An 18826-nucleotide genomic window follows, 5' to 3' on the forward strand; every position below is an offset into this window, starting at 1 on the left:
CATAAACAGAAGCAACCTGGAAAGTCTGGTAGAAGCAGACATTTCTCAAGGGCACAGAATCTCTGCAGAGAGGCACCTGTACAGCACAGGACCTTATGCCGTTTTGTGGACATTTTGCAAATGAGAAACAGTCGAAATCTATCTGCGGCTTTGGGGAGAAAAAAACCCACAATCTGTTGGCTCAAGATCTGAAGGCGAGAGTCGTGTTAGTGAGCAGCTGTCAAGACAGGGTGTCCAGCAAGAAACAATTATGTTCACATCGCCTGCAGGAAGATTCCATTAAAGGAGACAAGAGTCCCAGCACATCTCTCATCAGCTCAGTGCTGCTGATACTGATTCAGGCATGAGTCAGAGAGTCAGAATATCTCTGAATATTAACCTCCACGCATGTAGGGAGCGGAGAATGCCCTGGATTGGTTGTGGTAGACGTACATTGTAAATGCAAAAACTTGCTTGCTTCCACTGCTGTTACAGATACCTTCAATTTCATAACAGCTATCATCCTGCTACCTACAGTTCGTATATTGCTGGACTCAGTTCCAGCTATCATTCAGATACCTACAGCCACCTCTGCATAGCTGTCTGCTGTAGCTTTACCAAAAGAGCTTTTCTGGATTGGCCAGATCTGGTCATAGATGAGGAATCAAAGTACAGGCAGCAGGAAGAACGAACCCTTGGCTTCATGTTCAAAACCTGCCAGTTCTCTTTAATGAAAATCCCTCCCACCCCCACTCCAGTCAGACGCAGTGTCCTGCAGAGATGCACATGATCCAGGCCCCCTTTCGTATGGATGGCTCCAGGCTCCCTGTCCAAACCCATGTGATGCTCCCACATCCTCCTAGAGTGGAGGTCCAAGAAGGGGAAGTGACCCTACGTCACGTCTGGTTGATGGTAGATCCCTAGTGGTCAGACCCTTTAACAGCGATTGGGGATGCACCAACACGTGAATCTTTCCAATAAAAATCTGGGAGACAGCAATGGAACACGTCCTAGATTGCCTGGGGCAGCAGCTGCTTTGGCGGGAAGGTCTTCCTCAGGGGTTTCTATTCAGTTCATGCTAATAAGCCTCCCAGGTCTGATGTCTGAAGCTGTGAAAGTCATTAATAAGCATGCCCCCGCCATATTCATCTGCACCATCGCTGCACTGCCAGCATCTCACTTGTTGCTTCACAAAGTTCATTGGGATGGGAGGTGGGTTAAGACAGACACTGTCGCAAGCCCACATTCATTTCTATTCTTTCATTCCACATAGGGCCAGGTGCTATTACAAAGCGGTGCCCACAGCAACGATCTCTGCATCCCAGCACAGGGAGGAAGTCAAGGTTGGAGGACAGCCGTGCACCTACGCTCGCCACACACATTCCTGCACTGGGGGACTGACATGGCACAGCAGCGGAGTACAGCATGTGTAAGTGCAAGGTATGAAGTGCCAAGGAAGTGCAGGGGACCCTGATCTATTAACCTGCAGGCTGCCAACGTACTCCTGCCTTGTAACAGGGGCGAGGCTACACAGGGGATGTCACAGCTAAGCGCATCAGCCGCAGCATGAGGATCACATGTATGAAAATACCTCCTTGGCCACGTCTATTCTATGTCCGCATGAATACCTCTTTTACACCCTGTGCACTTGACCACAAGAGAGTAGGCCTGGATGGTGTTTGAGCACCGGGTCAAAACCTAGCATTTAACCTCCCCCACCTTATGCAGCCTCCACTTGCACTGAATGGTCACCGCCTTACACCTCATGCTAGGACCTGCAGGATCAAAGCTAGAGCGTGTGCTGTTACAGGAACCCATCTGGGAGCTGCGCTTACTTTTGTATTCCAAGTGAAATCCCGCGGCGGACACGCTGATATCTGAGTAGAAGTGCAGATAGAGCTGGTTCGAAGTGCTGTTCAGCAAAGCAGGCACCGTCGTACCTGGGAAAAGAGGAGGGATGTATGGTACTGTAAGGTGTTTTTTTCTCCTCCCCTTTATATTCCGAGATTTGCTGCATAAATCTGAGAAGAATCTGAGAACAGAAAGTCCTTTAATTTAACAGCCCGCTCAGTTTGAGCAGGTTCTCATGAGTCCAGCAGAGGAATAGCCAAGAACGGTCAGAAAAGATGTTTCCAAAGCCTAGAGACACATTTCATCACCTAAAGTCTTATCAGCCAGAGAGCAGCCGGATTGGGGGATTGAGAGATTGACTTGGTGATGAGGATGAATGGGAGTGGAGCTTGAGTCGCTGGGGAAGCCAGGAGTGCATTACGCCGCCCCGAGTCTGGTAGCTATTACATTAGCAGGTGCAAGTGTTTCTATCTTATACATGTGACTAAGGGCAGTCCTGGATGCAGTGACCGCTACTCTTTATGAATCTGACCCAGAACCTTTCATCTGAGGATCTCAAAGCATTGAAAAATGTTAAGCAATTAAATCTCACAATGCTGTGAATAACCGACGGCAAGTTTTTGCCAGAAACACTGCACCCAGGTGTTGATTCTGCAGGGAAAGGGTTAAAAGGGTTCTGGTGACTCAGTGATGCAGGTGATTTCTTAACCTATTTGGATGTAAGGTAATCTCATTCTCTGGGATGAGAGGATCTAGGGTGATGGCTGAGTGATACTGAGGGAGAAATCATATTAGCAACCAAGTCTAGAGAGAAAGCTTGAGTTAGTTTTGATGTTCTCTTTTTCCTGTTTTCATTGTTAACAAAGGCAGCGGCAATCTTGGACTTTACACTGTACAAGCACTGGGTTGGTAGAGCAGTTTAGGGAAAGTGCCATAGAATTGCACCCATTTTACAGATGTGTAAAAATGAGACTCAGAGGCCTTATCTAAAGCACAACATTTTGCACCCAGCAATGGTGCAGCTTAGTAATGCTAGCAATGGTGAGAGTGCTAGTGCAGACAGGATTTACAGCAGGTTTTCACAAGCAGGGTGGTACAAACACTATGCCCTACACTAGCATTTACACTGTTGCTACTGCACCACTGGAACATTGCTGGAAAATGGGTACAACACTCTCTAGTGTGGACACATTCAGCAATACTAACTGACCTTTTCCAGGTCACCAAGTGACAGGTCAGTCCCATCGCTGGAGCATAAGAGGCAAGAGTCCAGACTCCTAGGTCCTACTTACTAGACCGCTTTCCTCCATTTTCCCTAAGAGGACATGGTACTGCTGTTACCAACCTAACAACACTACAAAGGTGACCAGCCAGTGCCATGTTTAAGTTTCTCTGCTGGCATCTTCTGAAGCCAACCATAGCCCAAGGCCTCAGTTCAGCAAAGCACACTGTCCCATTTAAGCACATGCTTAAATCCGTCCCTAGCCTGCAAAGCACTTAAACATGTGCTTATCTTTAAGCATATGTTGCAGTCCAGTTGAAGTCAATGGAAATTAAATTTGTGCTTAAGTGCTTTGCTGAATACTGCAAATAGGACTTTAAATAGCCACCTACCAGAGAAACTTCCCAGCATGGTGACCGTATTATCCCCTCCATCAAACACTTCCAGGGAATCCCAGTTCTGCTCAGTGACAAAACTGATCACTTGAATCTGAAAGATTAAACAAAGAAAAGAATATCATTCACTCAGTACCTTTGTTGTTAATAGGCAAAAGTAATACCAACCATGGAGCCATTAATAAAGATAATAATGTGTCCCGTGGTTTGATCTCACTAGAAACGGTCACTCTGCCCGTGACGATGCATTACTAAAGTTAACAGAACTTCAGTCTCAGAATGTCACTGGTTGGGCTGAGTGAAATGATTACAGCAAAACTGGAAAGCATCAGTCCATATACTGGGCCTGATCATCAGCTGGTGCAACCTAGCACAGCTCCTTTGACTTCAGAAGCTGATTTGCACCAGCTGAGGATCTGGTCTTTTGCTTCAATTTGGCAAAATTCCTGCAGCGTTCTGTACGTTTTCACCCTAAAACGTGATGTTTTCAGAAGGAAGATGCTCCCATGTACAGTAATGCCAATGCCCCGTGATCAGAAATCACAAGAATGGCTTGAAACTCATGATACGATGATGATTATTTTTAATTGTGGGTTCATATTTTTCTTCAGTTTCTGAGCCTTTTGGGTGCACTCTAGCCTTGTTTTCAAGCTTTTCCCTACAACTAGAAGTGCTGGAAATTTACTTTAAAAATGAAAACTGAGATTCTTATGTAATCACATGACTCCAGGAGCAGGGGTTTCAAAAATCACCAAATAAATAAAATTTCTACAGCTACTGATACGGCATTTGCATTCTGAAATAGCTCCTATTCTTCAGCAGGAACACCTCCAGTGATTACCAGCAGACTTTTTTTTCCCTCTTGATGCCTTTTCAGACAGATTCTAATAGTATTTCTAGGGACAAGGAATTCAAAGTGCTGGAGAAACAAGTTGCTCTGTGCTTCTAGGTTGGCATTTTCAAGGCAGCCTAAGAGTTAGGGGCCCACCTCCCTCTGAAAATCAAAGACAGTGGGGCACCCTTAGCATTCTTTGACGGTCCCCAGCACCTAAACCCATATTTAGGCTCCTATAGAAGAGGTCTGGATTTGCAGAAGTGCTGAGTTGTGTGCCCATTCAAATCTATGGGGGCTGTGGCTACTAAGCCCCTGACAAAAATCAGACCATTTACCTAGGTGCCTAACTTGATGGAATTTTGTACCCACATTTGGGCATTTTGGCTGGCTGGATAGAATCTCTCTCATTTCCAGGGCTCTTGAATATACGTATTGCTGCTATTCGCTTGGATGATGTAAATACTTCTTACCAATCCCAATGCTTATGATCAGCAGAAGTCCCGTTAAATTCAATGAAATTACTCTTTTAAGCACTGAGCTCAGCAGGAGGCAATTTGCAGGACTAAGCACTTACAGGTACTTTTAGACATGACAAATCCTGATTTATATATAATCACACACACTCCCAGACACCTCCCCCCACCCGCCCATCTGGAAATCCTACGAAAACACCCCCATTTCCTCTAAAATGCCTACATGCTGCATTTACAAATCCAGTCCAAATGCCTGACTTCCTTTTGCCTGCTAATGCAAAGTTAAAAAAAATCAAACCATTATTTCTGGCACTTTAACCTGTTTTCCTGCTTGATTTACTCTGAATGATAAAATAACTTTGCAGCCTTATTTTTTTTAAACAAACCGAGTCTATCTAGCTGGAATACTAATGACTCCTGTGGAGTCATTACCTATCACACTGACAGAGTCAATACCTGTCAGCCTGCATAATTGCACCCCAATTATTACTTACATTTTTACAAAGGAAAGTGGGTTTCATTTGCTGTCTTAAAATTCCTTTATTTATGTTTATAAAGACATAAACATTTTAAGGTTCTAATTCTAGACTGATGTGGATTCATGAGGGATCTGCATCTATTTTCTGGCATGTATAGAAATTAATTCACAGGAAGGTTTGCTCCCAGAATGAATAATTCATGGCAGAAGTGCGAGCTGGTGCATTGATTACATAAAACCCCCTGCTGCTGACTCGTTGCTGCTAAGAAAGCTTTCGTTTCGCCGCCTCCTCTGATTTACGGTTGTTTAACCTTTAATTGTTGTATAGAACGGGGGTAAACTGATACTTAAATTAGTATCTAATAACTCTGAACATTTCACACACAAAAGGAGGTAATTGGGGGGATGGGGCACATAAGGTGCTCAGGGCTAAGTGGCTCTGGTTACATTGTGGTCCACCTCAGTGCAGAGAGCGCCTTGGGGTGCATAAGCATAACTAGATGCTGGCTTTGCTTCTATGTGGGTCAAACACAGAGTAATCGCTCTTGTGCTGCCTTTAGTGCATCCCTTTTCTTGACGGCTCCCGGAGGCAGACTTCATGGTGACATGTTCCACCTGTCAAAGCCCAGTGGCTCTTTGCAAACTTTTCTTCAGCTGAGAAACTTCCAGCAGAGAAAAAGAATCAGAAACCAACATCAGCCTCCTCAGCAGAAAGGGTCACGTCATCTGGATCCACATCTCTGCCCCTTGGTCTATGTGCGTCTTCATGGGTAAAGCTGTGGATCTATTCATCATCCATATCCCCACTCACACCAAGAGCGAAACGCACTGTGGCCCCCTGTGAAGAGTGGCATGGGCAGAAGTGCTGCTCCAGGCTAACAGGGTTATTTCTTTAGCTCAAGTGGCAGAGGCCTGTGCTGAAGGGCCGAGGGCCAGTCCCTTGCTGATGACTCATCACTAGGGCCCCACCAAATTCACGGCCGTGAAAATGCGTCACGGGCCGCGAAATCTGGTCTCCCCCTGTGAAGTCTGGTCTTTTGTGTGCTTTTACCCTATGCTATAGGGATTCCATGGGGGAGACCAGGGGGTCCTGGTATTGCCACCATTACTTCTGTGCTGACTTCAGAGCTGGGCAGCCGGAAGGCAGCAGCTGTTGGCCGGGCACCCAGCTGTGAAGGCAGCGCCGCTGTCAGCAGCAGCAGCAGCGCAGAAGGAAGGGTAGCAGTACTGCAACCCCCCTACAATAACCTTGCGACCCTCCCACAACTCTGTTTTGGGTCAGGACCCCTACAATGACAACACTGGGAAATTTCAAATGTAAATAGCTGAAATCATGAAATTTATGATTTTAAAAACCCTATGACCGCGAAATTGACCAAAACGGACCGGGAATTGGGTAGGGCCCTACGCACCACCATGGTATTGGATGCTGAACTGCGCTGGTTAAGCTTTTGGAAATGATTGACTTGATGCTCACTTAGAGGCAAGATGATTTTTGTTTCTCGTGTGCATAAACCCAAACTTATTTTTTTTCCTCTTTGCAGGTCACCTTTAGGGCTTGATCCTGAGTGTCCTTGTGTAGACATTAATCCAAATTAAGAAAAGGGGTGAATTTAAGGTGGATTAGTTAAAGGGGAAGGGATAGCTCAGTGGTTTGAGCATTGGCCTGCTAAACCCAGGGTTGTGAGTTTAATCCTTGAGGGGGCCACTTGGTGATCTTGGGCAAAAATCAGTACTTGGTCCTGCTAGTGAAGGCAGGGGCGCTGGACTCAATGACCTTTCAGGGTCCCTTCCAGTCCTATGAGATAGGTACATCTCCATATATTTATAATTAAACTTCAGGGTGGACATTTTGAATTCAGAATTAAATTGGCTTTGTTCAATTTAGATGATCTTAATTCACTCTGGAAGTAAAGTAAACTGAATTAAGGCCACTTTAATTTTGAATAAGAGTGTCCACATGGGTTTAGTGAGGTTTAACTAATCCACTTTAACTTTCCTGAGTGCCCCCCTGTAGATAAACCCTTAGTAGAAAAAGGGCTTTTGGATTATTTCCTGATTTTCCTCATATTACTTTTTCTAGTTTTACCCACTATGGTTTGTGGGAGGGTTTATTAGATGCATCATAATGATGGGGAGATGAAATCACGGGGAGAGCACTTATGAATGAAAGACATGTTTTTTCTTACCAGCCTACATTATTATTCACTTCCTTCCATACCCAATGTAGGAATGTAAAAACAATGATTGCCTGCATGTGCTGAGAACATTCCCACTGACGCTTTGCATTACAAGTGGTGGAATCTATTGATATCACTTTAAAAAAAATCAGTGAATTAATTATCACCTCTTGATAATGTGAGTCCCAAACATTTTGCAAAATGTATCGACTGTTTACATGTTTAAACGGAGCCTCCTGCAATTTGATTGTATTAATGGCTAACATTTCAGATGAGTGGGAAGGAATCTGTGATGCATTTTGCACCTTTGCAAAACATTCTGTTAATTGGACTTAAAATACAAAACAAGAGCAGGAATTTGCCAGTCTGGGAACAGTGACAGCCCCTTTAGAAGCCACAGAGCACTTATCCCCTCCATTCCGCCTGTTAAACTGTCACGGATGTGACAGGCCATGATCAGGCAAGATATTAATCTCAGTGACACGACTGTAAATCTGAAGTAACTCCACTGAAGTCTATGGAATCATTTCAGATTTACACTGGTGTCCTAGAGATCAGAATGCAGCCTGGTCGCTTCGTGTCAGACGCAGATCTGCAGCACATAGGGACAGGGTAATAAAAGTGTACCTGATGTCAGAACAAGCATGTCATAAGACATACATTTACTGTGTTTGCCATCAGCTATGATTGCTGCAGAGAGAGGGGAAAAAAAGCTCTATTAACAGAACGCCTGATAAAAAAATAAGAGCATTTAATAAACAAAACCCCTGCAGATAAAATGGTATAAAGAAGAAGAAAGAAGCCCAGCGATTATCAGACTCGTGCAATGAATGAACCCTATTAAATGAATCCATCTTATCTGCATCAATTGATGCCAGCGTAACGTAGCTAGATACGTTCCTGTGAGGATGGGAACTTTATCTAAAGGACTGGTCTCTGTGATGTGTTTTGAATGAATTTAATTCTCAGCCTCCTCAGGTTTGTGACAGGGTTTCTGTGGAGGACTGATAAGTGCCAGAGAAACCAAAACACAGGGCTTCACTATGTGGAGAAACTGACTACTAGAACTACAGTGGTAGAATTATACTGCTATAGCTATGCCGGTACAGACCCTGTGCGGATAATCTAATCCAGACTAAAAATGATTTATTTTGATATAGTTTATATGACTTAAACCTGCATCATTACACACCACGCGGCTGCTCTAGGCAACATAAGCTATATCAACAAAGCCCTGGTCTACACTAAGCTCGGGGGTCGAACTAGGGTACGCGAATTCAGCTACGTGAATAACGTAGCTGAATTCGAACTACCCTAGTTCGACTTACTTACCGTCCAGACGCCGCGGAAGCGAACTCCGCGGCTCCAGGGTCGACTCCGGCAACTCCTCCTGCCGCGGTGGAGTACCGGAGTTCGAACTAGCGCTTCCGGGGTTCGAACTATCGCGTCTAGATCAGACGCGATAGTTCGAACTCCGAGCAGTCGAACTCGCCGCGTCGACCGTCCCGGTAAGTGTAAACGTACCCAAAGACTCACTTTTATTCCAGAATAGAGCATCTACACAGAGAGTTATACTAGCATAGCTATAGCGGTTTAATTATTCCTCTGTAGTTCTGCTGGCCAACTTCCCCGTGTAGTAATCCTCCCACTGAAATCTCATCCACCTTGCCAGCCTGGGTGAAAATGAATGTCTGATTCCAGAAAAGAATTACACTGATCTCCTACCTCTGAGTAGTAGCGACTTAATGGTACTTGACCTCTACAAGTGCACTAGATACAGTATGTTCCTTCTCTCAACATCACGCTGCAGTGACAGCTGTTTAATATGGTACCTGTATTCCTGCTCCTTCAGGGACGGTTATCTTCCACACGCAATTGAGGCTATTCAGGTAGGGCTCAGGGAAGCCAGGGGAAAGGATGGTGCCTTTACGCTCGGTCAAGTTTCCACCACAAGGCACTGAAAAAAAAGCAAAAGCAAATGAGAACTTGAATGTGGAAGAGCTCAGCTTTAATACCAACACTTCACTGGGTATGGGCAGAAAAGTACCCGAGACTGGTTGATTGCTTAAGAAAGTGATTTGTGAATAAAACCATCTGCGTTGCAACTCTGTTCCTGACAGCACAGCACCCAGCACAATGGGAACCTGATTTTGGCCCCAAATCGGGGGTTGGCGGGGATGGGGAAGGAGTACACCACATTTCAGCAATCCAGATCAGTGTGGAAACCATGATCTTTTGGTGCAAGTTACAGCAGCCTTCAGGCTGGTCTAATTTACAGCATGGCCTGGTTCAGCCACCAGCATTGTGAAGGGTGGTAAGAAAGGTGGCATAATGCCATTTATACCCTCCCATTTAGGCCAGCTTTGCTGGGCACTACCCTGGCACACCTGGCGAGCAGGAGCAGAGTCCTTAGTAGAAAATGATTTCCTCTCTAAAGGTCATTGTAATCATCCCATAGAATTCAATATTCCATTAAAAAAACCCTAGAAAAAGGGGATGGTTTTCCATGACTTTCTATAGGGCTTTCCCACAAGGAGTACAAAGAGCTAGGCATGCAGAGAAACTTGCTTTCCCTTTAATCCCCCACAGAACCAGGTTTACAAACCAAGACAGGTAGGCACGGAGACATTCCACTGAGCTAATGCTCCCGGCATAGTCAGGCATTCAATACTCCGGGAGCCCTGGAGAGCATATCCGGCACTGCACTCGAATCGGACAATGGCCCCGACAGCGAAATCACTGCCAATCCTCCTCCCGTAGCGGGGTTCCGGCACGGAGCTGCATTGCGTGGCGCTGGTGCGAGGAACCGCTTTGAACACAGAGGGAGAAAATTTTAGTGTGATGCTAGCAGATCAGGAGCCAGCTCATGCCACAGCCCTGGGGCTCTCTGAACACAGACTAATGCTTAGCTGGAAAACAGTTTGGTTCGCCTGTGGATTAGTACGGTTAAAATAGATATTAGTGTTATAAGAATGTGTTTAGACTTTATGGCATGCTTGCAGGATACTGCTTGTATTAGTCCTACTTATAATATCTGTATCCCACGCTATAAGGTAATTCTCAAGTGCTTGCTCTATAACTAAAATGTTTGTTCTGAAACTATGTAATTCACCAAACAGAGGGTGGGGGAAAGCTTCACCTAATGCAAAATGCTGGATTCCTACAGAAGGTGTTATCACCTGGCCATTAGGAAGGACTATTGAATCCAAATGGGCCACTGTGGAACAGAAACTTTGCCAATTTCTCCCCCCCACACCCCCACCCATGAAGAGGTTAGGTGCAGAAGTGCTCATCTCATCAGCTTGGACTCCCGGACCAGAAGGAATTAGGGTGTTTTTATGATGTCTGGACTCTAACGGACAAAGATTTCTAAACATAAGCAAGAGATCCCCAGGATTAACCTGGGTTAGCCCTAATGGACATACAGAACTGGCATATTTCAGCAGCTCTTTCACCATCTGAAACCTAAGATTGCAACTCATTTGTGTGTGCACGTTTATCTGTTTTAACCTCTTAAATAACTCATTTCTTTTTCCTACTTAATAAATCTTTAGTTAGTTACAGGATTGGCTACAAGCGTTGTCTTTGGTGTGAGATCAAAGGTGCAAATTGACCTGGGGGACTGGGAGTAACCTCAGTATTTTCTCTCTTTGGGTAAAATGACCATCTGTCACAGATTGGTGGCAAGATAGATTGGAATGCCCAAGGGGACTGTCCGTGACTCCATGTTAAGGCTGTATAGGACCTGAGGAATTTACCACTTGTTACTTGGTTGGTGAAACTGAATTACAGAACTCACAACCAGTTTGGGGCTTGTGTCCTACCTCTTAACAGTCTGCCCGAGGGGTATTCTTGCTTGTGAGCCATAGAATCATAGAATCTCAGGGTTGGAAGGGAGGTCATCTAGTCCAACCCCCATTCCAGACAGCATGACAGTTAGATCAAGACAGGGTTGCAAACCAAGAATGTATGTTACGCTGAACATCAGGCAAAGATTCTGCCCCAGGATTATAGGTTCTGACTTTAAAGGGTACATACTGAGTATGCACAGTTAGGCTGGAGGCTGTTTGGGGCAGAGGCTGTCTTTCTGGCTACGTCTTCACTGCACAGGTAACCCAAGTGTTTGGCACTCAGAGCTGAGCATCTGGATTAGTCTAGCCTGAGTGGAAGCATCCCCACTGCAACGCCCTACTGTGCTCTGATGGTTTCTGCATTCACCCACCTGTGTGTCTGTAGGCAAATCTAATGGTTCTTTGTGCTGACATGCTTGGGAGACCCAGGTTCACTTCTCTGTGCTGCCACAGACTTCCTGTGTGACCTTGGGAGAGTCCCTTAGTTTCTCAGTGCTTCAGTACCCCATCTGTAAAGTGGGGATCATAGCACTGCCCGAGCTCACAGGAGTGTTGTGAGAATAAAATATAGGAACGGTTGTGAAGTGCTTTGAGATCTACTGATGAAAAGTGCTATATAAAAGAGCTAGGTATTATCATTATTATTAGAGACACATAGAAAGAATCATTCAGTTCACACAAATCACGAGTCCTTGCACACAATCATTCTTTGATTAGCACTTAACATGTTCGCAGTGATGTACGGACACCACCAGCTAAAGATTTGGACTTTTTAAAAAAATGAATTTAAAGTAGTTCCTGGTACAACACTGGCTCCTGGGTCCCCCTGAAAAATGTTGGGGGGTTTGCAATCACCTTTTCCTATTAGTTCAAGGTGGTTTTTCTCTCCTGTGTGAAAGACCCATACAAACAACAGAGGAAACGGGCTATAGAGGGTGCAACTGATGATGAAAAGTTCCGTCACATCCACATGTGAACACTTTAACCTCTTTGTTGTCACCATCTCAGGTGTTACTTGTGCTGATGTGTTTCCCCTCACAACACCCCTGTGAGGCAGGGCAGTATTGTTACCTCTGTTTTACAAATGGGAAAACCAAGGCACAAAGAGGTTATAGGCTGAGTTTTTCAAAGCGCTCAAGCGAACAGGGCACCTAACTTGATTAGGCTCCCTGGCAAATTCCGCCCTAAGTGACCTGCTCATAGCCACACTGAGCTCGCAGTGGAGCTGGGACTGGAACCGAGAGGAAACTGACTTGGTTCTTTCAGGCTACTAGGAGTCTCGTTATTGTAATGGATTGTAACAATGGAATGTGTTATTGTAACATTTTAAAACAATACTTGTCAACACGAGCGAGGTTGAGAAAAGACAGTCGGGCCCAGGGACTGCCCTTATTTCTGTAAGTGCCTGAGCTCCTGCCACTTAGCGGATGATGCTCCTGTGAGCTGTATGGTACGGGATACAGCTGAGCTTCGGAGAGAGCGAAGGGGTGAGAGACTGACTCTCAGACCTTTGTGTGAGTGGGCAATTTCTCCCAGTGGGAATAAAGAAGTCAAAGCACTGATTATTCCTGAATAGGAAATCAATGAATTTTCATCTCTCAGTGCCACTGAGATTTATTAGCACTTCAGGCGGGGAGAGCGGGAAAAACAAAGATTACAAGCACATTAGCGACATGCTTTTGTTGATTTTAATTCGGTCCAGAGAGATGAATGTCTGTGCACTGTGTGTTTTGTTTTAGACAGGATGCCTTGCACACCCTCCCTCTAACAGATCTCAGACAGGCATCCCCACCTATGCATACACAACCACCAGGAAATGGGGAAGCAAGAAGTTAGACTTTGACGCCCATCCGTGTTTTTGCAAAAAAAGGGTCCACTTGCCAGCACGTTCTGCCCTGACGAGAACAGAGATTCCTATGAATCTGAACTGCGGCTCAATAGGGCGAATGGGACGAATCATTTTTGCATGAGACAGACAACCAACCATGTGCTTGGCCTCTCTCCAAGCTACCGAAACAATTGCACCTGTGTGCCTGACTCCACTGATCTCCTGCCCTCAAATCCACTGAAACAAGAGCGATCAAAGATGCTCAGGACTTTGCAAGATCAGGTTCAAATCTGGGCCACCTATTTGAAAAAAAAAGTGCTTGTCAATGTCAATGAGATATTTACTCACCATGGACGTATCTTGAGACCACAACTGCACCTACCTTGGTAGACAAAATGAAATCCTTTGGCAGTTGCTTGACCCTTGGCACTGAACTTGATGAGGATTTGATTGGTGGTGGCTAAGGGCAATGATTCACCTAGACAGGGAGAGAGGGAAACAGACGACAGGCGTACACGTTTTACAGCATCACCCAGGGAGCTGGTTTACTGAGGCCTTTCTACTAAGACCTTCTCAACATGGGAAACTTTTATGGTATAGGTTTTTCTGAAGCTGACATGGAGGAGTCTTCCTTACACACAGAGCAATTGTTAATTGTACCAAGGGATCAGTGAGAATCTATCTGTAGAAGCACATGGCTCTGCACAGCTGGGGGTTGCCTATGGTGGTTTTTTTTTTCCAGGAAGAAAAAATGCAATTGTGGCTGCAATTTAAAAAAAAATAATTTCCTTTTTTTAAAGAACCAAACTCAAATTTTGGAGGGAAAGAAAAAGGTAGGATGCACATCTTACAAAAACACTGTCCTGAGAAGTCTAGTCCCTGGTGACGATTTTCAGAAGTGATCAGCAATGAGGACAAGTTCTCAGTGTGTTTTGAAAATCAGGCCCCTCTAAGGTGTTTCAAGCTGGGCTTCCCCAAAATGAAGCACCCCATATCAATGGTCAATCTTGGCCTAGACATATATTGCCCACTAATGGGGATCTCACAGCACACACATGACAAGGAAACAAGTTCCATAAGTACAGCATTGGGAGGCTAAAGCCAAACAAGGGATGGGTGGGTCCTGAATATGAAGGGAAGACAATGTTCAGTTGGAAGATAACACCAGCTACGAGGGGAGAGACACTGCAATCACTTCCTGCAGGGAAGTGTGATTGCGCGTTGGCTGAGGACTGAATCAGCCTCCAGCATCTCTTCAGCAAACCATGCCATGCCGGGGCTGCCCATGAAGAGCTCAGCAATCTGGAACTGCTCAGAATCTACCATCATGCCCTGCATTATGGCCTCTTTCTCCCCTGATCTTGCCACCCCCTGTTTTGCAAGGGCTTGTGAGGGGCCGTGCACAGGGCAGCCTATGCCTCATTCATGCAATGCCTGCACAGGAGGAATTCTCCCCTGGCTGGCTAAAGGGCTTTCACAGCCTCTATATGCCACCGCACTGGAGTACACAGTGCGTAACAGAGGGAATTAATCCCTCTCTGTTTCTAAATAACCATTCCCCAGCATGCCACATTTGGCACGTCTACACTGCCAGGGCCGGCTCCAGCTTTTCTGCTGCCCCAAGCGGCAAAAAAAAAAAAAGACGGGCGGCAGCTCAACCGCACCACTTCTTCTGCGGCACTTCGGCGGCGGGTCCTCCCTCTCTTCCTCTTTGGCGGCAATTCGGTGGCAGCTCAAAGAGGAAGAGAGGGAATGAGGGACCCACTGCTGAATTTCCACTGAAGATCCGGACATGCCGCCCCGATTCCGGACGGAGCGCCGCCCCCTTTGAATTGCCCGCCCCTTGCTAAGCCGGTGCCTGGACCGGCCCTGACACTGCAGCTGGAACTGAGCCTCCCAGACCAGGTTCTCGGTCAAGCTGGCACGAGTCTGTGAACCTGAGCTGGGAGGCTCACTCCCATCTGCAGCGTAGACATACTCACTGGGCCTGGCCCAACTTACCCCAACCGGCTGCAGTGCTGCCATATTCGCCATAGCCCGGGGCCGTTGCTTGTCACTGATCAGTCAATGCGAGGACATTTTGAGAGGCAAGGCCCCATCGATCATTATGGGCCGTTCCGTCTCTGCCAGCACCGGTGACTGATCCTTACCTGTGTGAGAGCCGGAGAGCGAGCTGAGGAGCCGGGAATGCTGGCTGGGTCCATCGTGAACTTCTATGACATCATTGAGCGCTGTCTGGAAGAAGGCGAACTGCCCAAAAACCACTGTGAATGGAGAGAATGGAACCAGTGAGGGGAAGAGACAGGGAACACACTGCAACTCAGCTAAAGCCAACCCGCAACACTGAGATGCTTCAGCTTCAGGTACCCCCAGCCTGTGTTGAGAACCCAGAGACAAGTGCCCGATTGTCAGCCCCTCAGATGGAAATCCCTTATTTATCGATAAAGCAGGTACAACATGAGCAGCAACAAGCTTCCAAAATGCTGGCTCGCCAAGGATTCATAGACCAGAAGGGATCATCTTATGGCGAGTCTAGTCTGGCCTGCTACATAACACAGGGTATATAATTTCACCCAGTGATAACCATTGATTATTATTTATTATTTGTGTTCTGATAGCACTAAGCAGCCTTGGACCAGAACTCCATGGTGGTAGGCACCATACAAACACAGAACAAAAAGCTGGTCCCTGCCCCAAAATGCTTAGGGTGAGATTTATTTCAAATTAAAAAATTGAGCCCTTAATTGAGAACATAACATAAAAATGGCCAGACTGCGTCAGACCAACGGTCCATCTAGCCCAGTATCCTGTCTCCCGACAGTGGCCAATGCCAGGTGTTTCAGAAAGAATGAACAGAACAGGGAATCATCAAGTGATCCATCCCCTGCCACCCAACCCCAGCTTCTGACAAACAGAGGCTAGGGACACCATCCCTGCCCAATTCCAGCCCCAAGCCCATCTGCTCTGGAAGGACATCTCCTAGTGATGAAAAGATACTTCAATTTCCAGTCAGTCCTAGGCACCTCTGCTGAGACTGCCAATGAGGAAGTCACTCTGTGTTCCCCATTTTACTGCGTATTTTGTAAATGCACCCAGATGACCCCCCATCTCATCCATGGGAAAAGGATAATGAGATGATCAGGCCATTTTCAAGTTGGTGTGTGCGGATTTGGCTAATTTTTGTAAATTTTTCAAAATACAACAACAATATTTTCCTCAAGAACCTAAGGCTCTATTCCCACCTCCCCCTGAGCTGTGTATCTGTAAGTTGCAAACGCCCAGCTACAGATTCACTACCGGTAAGGTCCCTCACTGTGAAATTCATCAACAACTAAGCTGCAACGTTTGTTACTTTCAAATTCAGTTTTACAGCGTGGCTCCCATGCTAGGACACTGTGAGGGGGCTGGGCCAGCCCCCTGACAACTGCAGTCTGGAGAATCAGGAAAAGAAAGGAAACGGGATTCCTACAGAATTTGCTACTAGCAGTTTCCCCACTCACTTTTAATGAAGTTAAATTTAATTGAAACACGGTGCGTGGGGGAAAGAAACTAACTTAGCGGTCACCATACTGTAGATAGGAAGTCAGGCCACTCATCCAGAAGTTTTGCTTAGATACTTTACTGATTCAAGCATAAGGATCAGCAAAAGTAGCAACAGTAGCACCTTAACGGGGTTGGATGGCACTGTAGAATGGTAACGCCCTCTGGTGTATTTCACAGCTTGATCATGGATCCAAACCCACCTCTAGTCAGTAAAGACTGAAGGTCATTGCTGTGTGCTAGCTACTGAGGGGAAGAAGTCGGTAGCCCTAATTCAGTCCCAGATAGAACTGGGTGTCCTTATCCAACCTTGCTGTGTCAAGGGCTATGGGGACCGACTCCACTGTAGATCAATATAACATGGCAGCCTACAGAAGCTTGCCTTGTGGAATAAAATTTACAGTGCTGTCAGTGCAGCAAGTTTCATGAGCCCTAAGTTCACTTTGAAAAAGAGAAAATATGTTAAACAACATTAATACCCATCCATCTAGCTGTCTCAAGGGTTTCCAAGCTACAGCTCATGCTGGTATCCAGGCACTGTACAAAATTAAGCAACATCAGAGTCGATAACTAAAATGTTGGTGCATGGATTTAATCTGGCTCTGATGCGCATTTAGGCCCTGATTCAGCAAAGTACTTAAGCACGTGAATGCTCCCACACCTATTCAGGCCAGTTTGTTTTGCTGAATCAGGGCATAGCGCTGTCGTTATCGCAGAATAATCACCAACCCTTCCCCCCGCCCATGAGACAGAGTTTTGCTCTAATCTCAGATTCCAATATTCCATGCAGTAGCTTTAGCAAAATGAAGGTCACGACAAGCCTACAGGAAAAATAACATCTCAAAGGGAGCTTTGCACGCGGGAGATAGCTTTTCTCATCCGACGGTCTAAATATGGGACAAGTGGCTGCACCTCCTCATTGTGCATATTAGAATGGCAGAGAGCATTATCATTCTTGCTGGGGCAACATTTCTATCTACTGCCTGTGATAGTATTTCACTTGACAGTGGCTGAATTGCAAAGATCAGTTCTAACAGCTGTTCTAACAGTTCGATATTTACCTTCTAAATATCCATTCAACAAACACTTATTTTCTGAAAGATTTTTAAAGGGCCACCAGATTGATTTTTACTCATACCTCTCACTCACTCTCTCACTCACTCACTCACTCACTCACTCTCTCACACACACACACACACACACACACAATTTTAGCACAAAATTTAGCATATATTTGGGCTGAATACATTTGCACTCTCAGACATCTTCTGAAGGAGAAGACTGCTGCCACTGCTCCATTGCAAAAATTAATCACTGTAAAATTAAATTTTCACTCTTTTTTCCCCCTAAACCAGTAACAAAACCTGTCAATTTCTTTTTTTTTGCCATTTTTCATGTAATTTTTAAATTAAAAAATTTCCCAACATCTCTGTACATGAAACTAAATTTACAGTCAATAGTGCCACTTTTGCTGTATTTCCCATTCCTCCTCCCCCCCAATAATAATACACTCACACTCAATTGTAGAAAATAGACTGTGGGGGACATTTTCAGCTGGTATAAACTGACTCATCTCCAGTGGCTTCAACAGAGCAATGCTGATTTATACCAGCTGAGAATCTAGCCCACTGACTGCACAGCATATACCGTAGTCCTTCGGCACGACGACAAAATATAGGCAGATTTGTCCACTGGTGTAATTCCGAGGATAATTTGGAGACAGAACTACTCCATCTGATCCAGTGTACTGACCACCGCACGGCGCTGAAAGACAAAGTCAGGAAGAAATCATTGGAAGAAATCACTGGAGCAGCTGTCATTCAAGCCCCAGCTTCAAGCATTACCCATTTTCTCCACTGCTTCAAAATACATCTAGCCATGTGCTTATAATTCTGGGCAGGGACTGGCTGCCCAAGTCTGTGATCAACTCTACATTTCAGGTGGAGCAGCACTCACTGCAAGTTCTTATTAAGAACAATACCACTTATCCTAACTCGAGTTCATGCTTGCTTCACGTTTAATTACCACCACCATACCGGGGACTGGGTGGATGTCACGTACAGTATGTAGCCGTATGCGTGATCTCCAGTGCTATCTATCTGATTCTAAAGCACAGGAGTTGGAGGGATGGGTTCTTAATCTTCTCATTGTTTCTCAGCAACAGGAGATTGGGTCAGGGACCGACACAACACTC

General features: G+C 45.6%; 1 protein-coding gene across 1 annotated transcript in view; it reads right to left on the reverse strand.

The window, feature by feature from the left end:
• CSMD2 (CUB and Sushi multiple domains 2) overlaps positions 1-18826 on the reverse strand; it is a 542149-nt gene that overhangs the window by 103871 nt on the left and 419452 nt on the right. Inside the window, exons 32-38 of the mRNA XM_044997694.1 lie at positions 18280-18396; positions 15243-15356; positions 13475-13570; positions 10019-10222; positions 9246-9370; positions 3445-3541; positions 1815-1919 (exon numbers count right to left, since the gene is read on the reverse strand). Of these exons, the coding sequence (XP_044853629.1) occupies positions 1815-1919; positions 3445-3541; positions 9246-9370; positions 10019-10222; positions 13475-13570; positions 15243-15356; positions 18280-18396 (858 nt within the window). The remainder of the gene's footprint in view (positions 1-1814; positions 1920-3444; positions 3542-9245; positions 9371-10018; positions 10223-13474; positions 13571-15242; positions 15357-18279; positions 18397-18826) is intronic.

This window comes from Mauremys mutica, chromosome 23 (genome assembly GCF_020497125.1).
Source record: "Mauremys mutica isolate MM-2020 ecotype Southern chromosome 23, ASM2049712v1, whole genome shotgun sequence".
Lineage (NCBI taxonomy): Eukaryota > Metazoa > Chordata > Testudines > Geoemydidae > Mauremys > Mauremys mutica.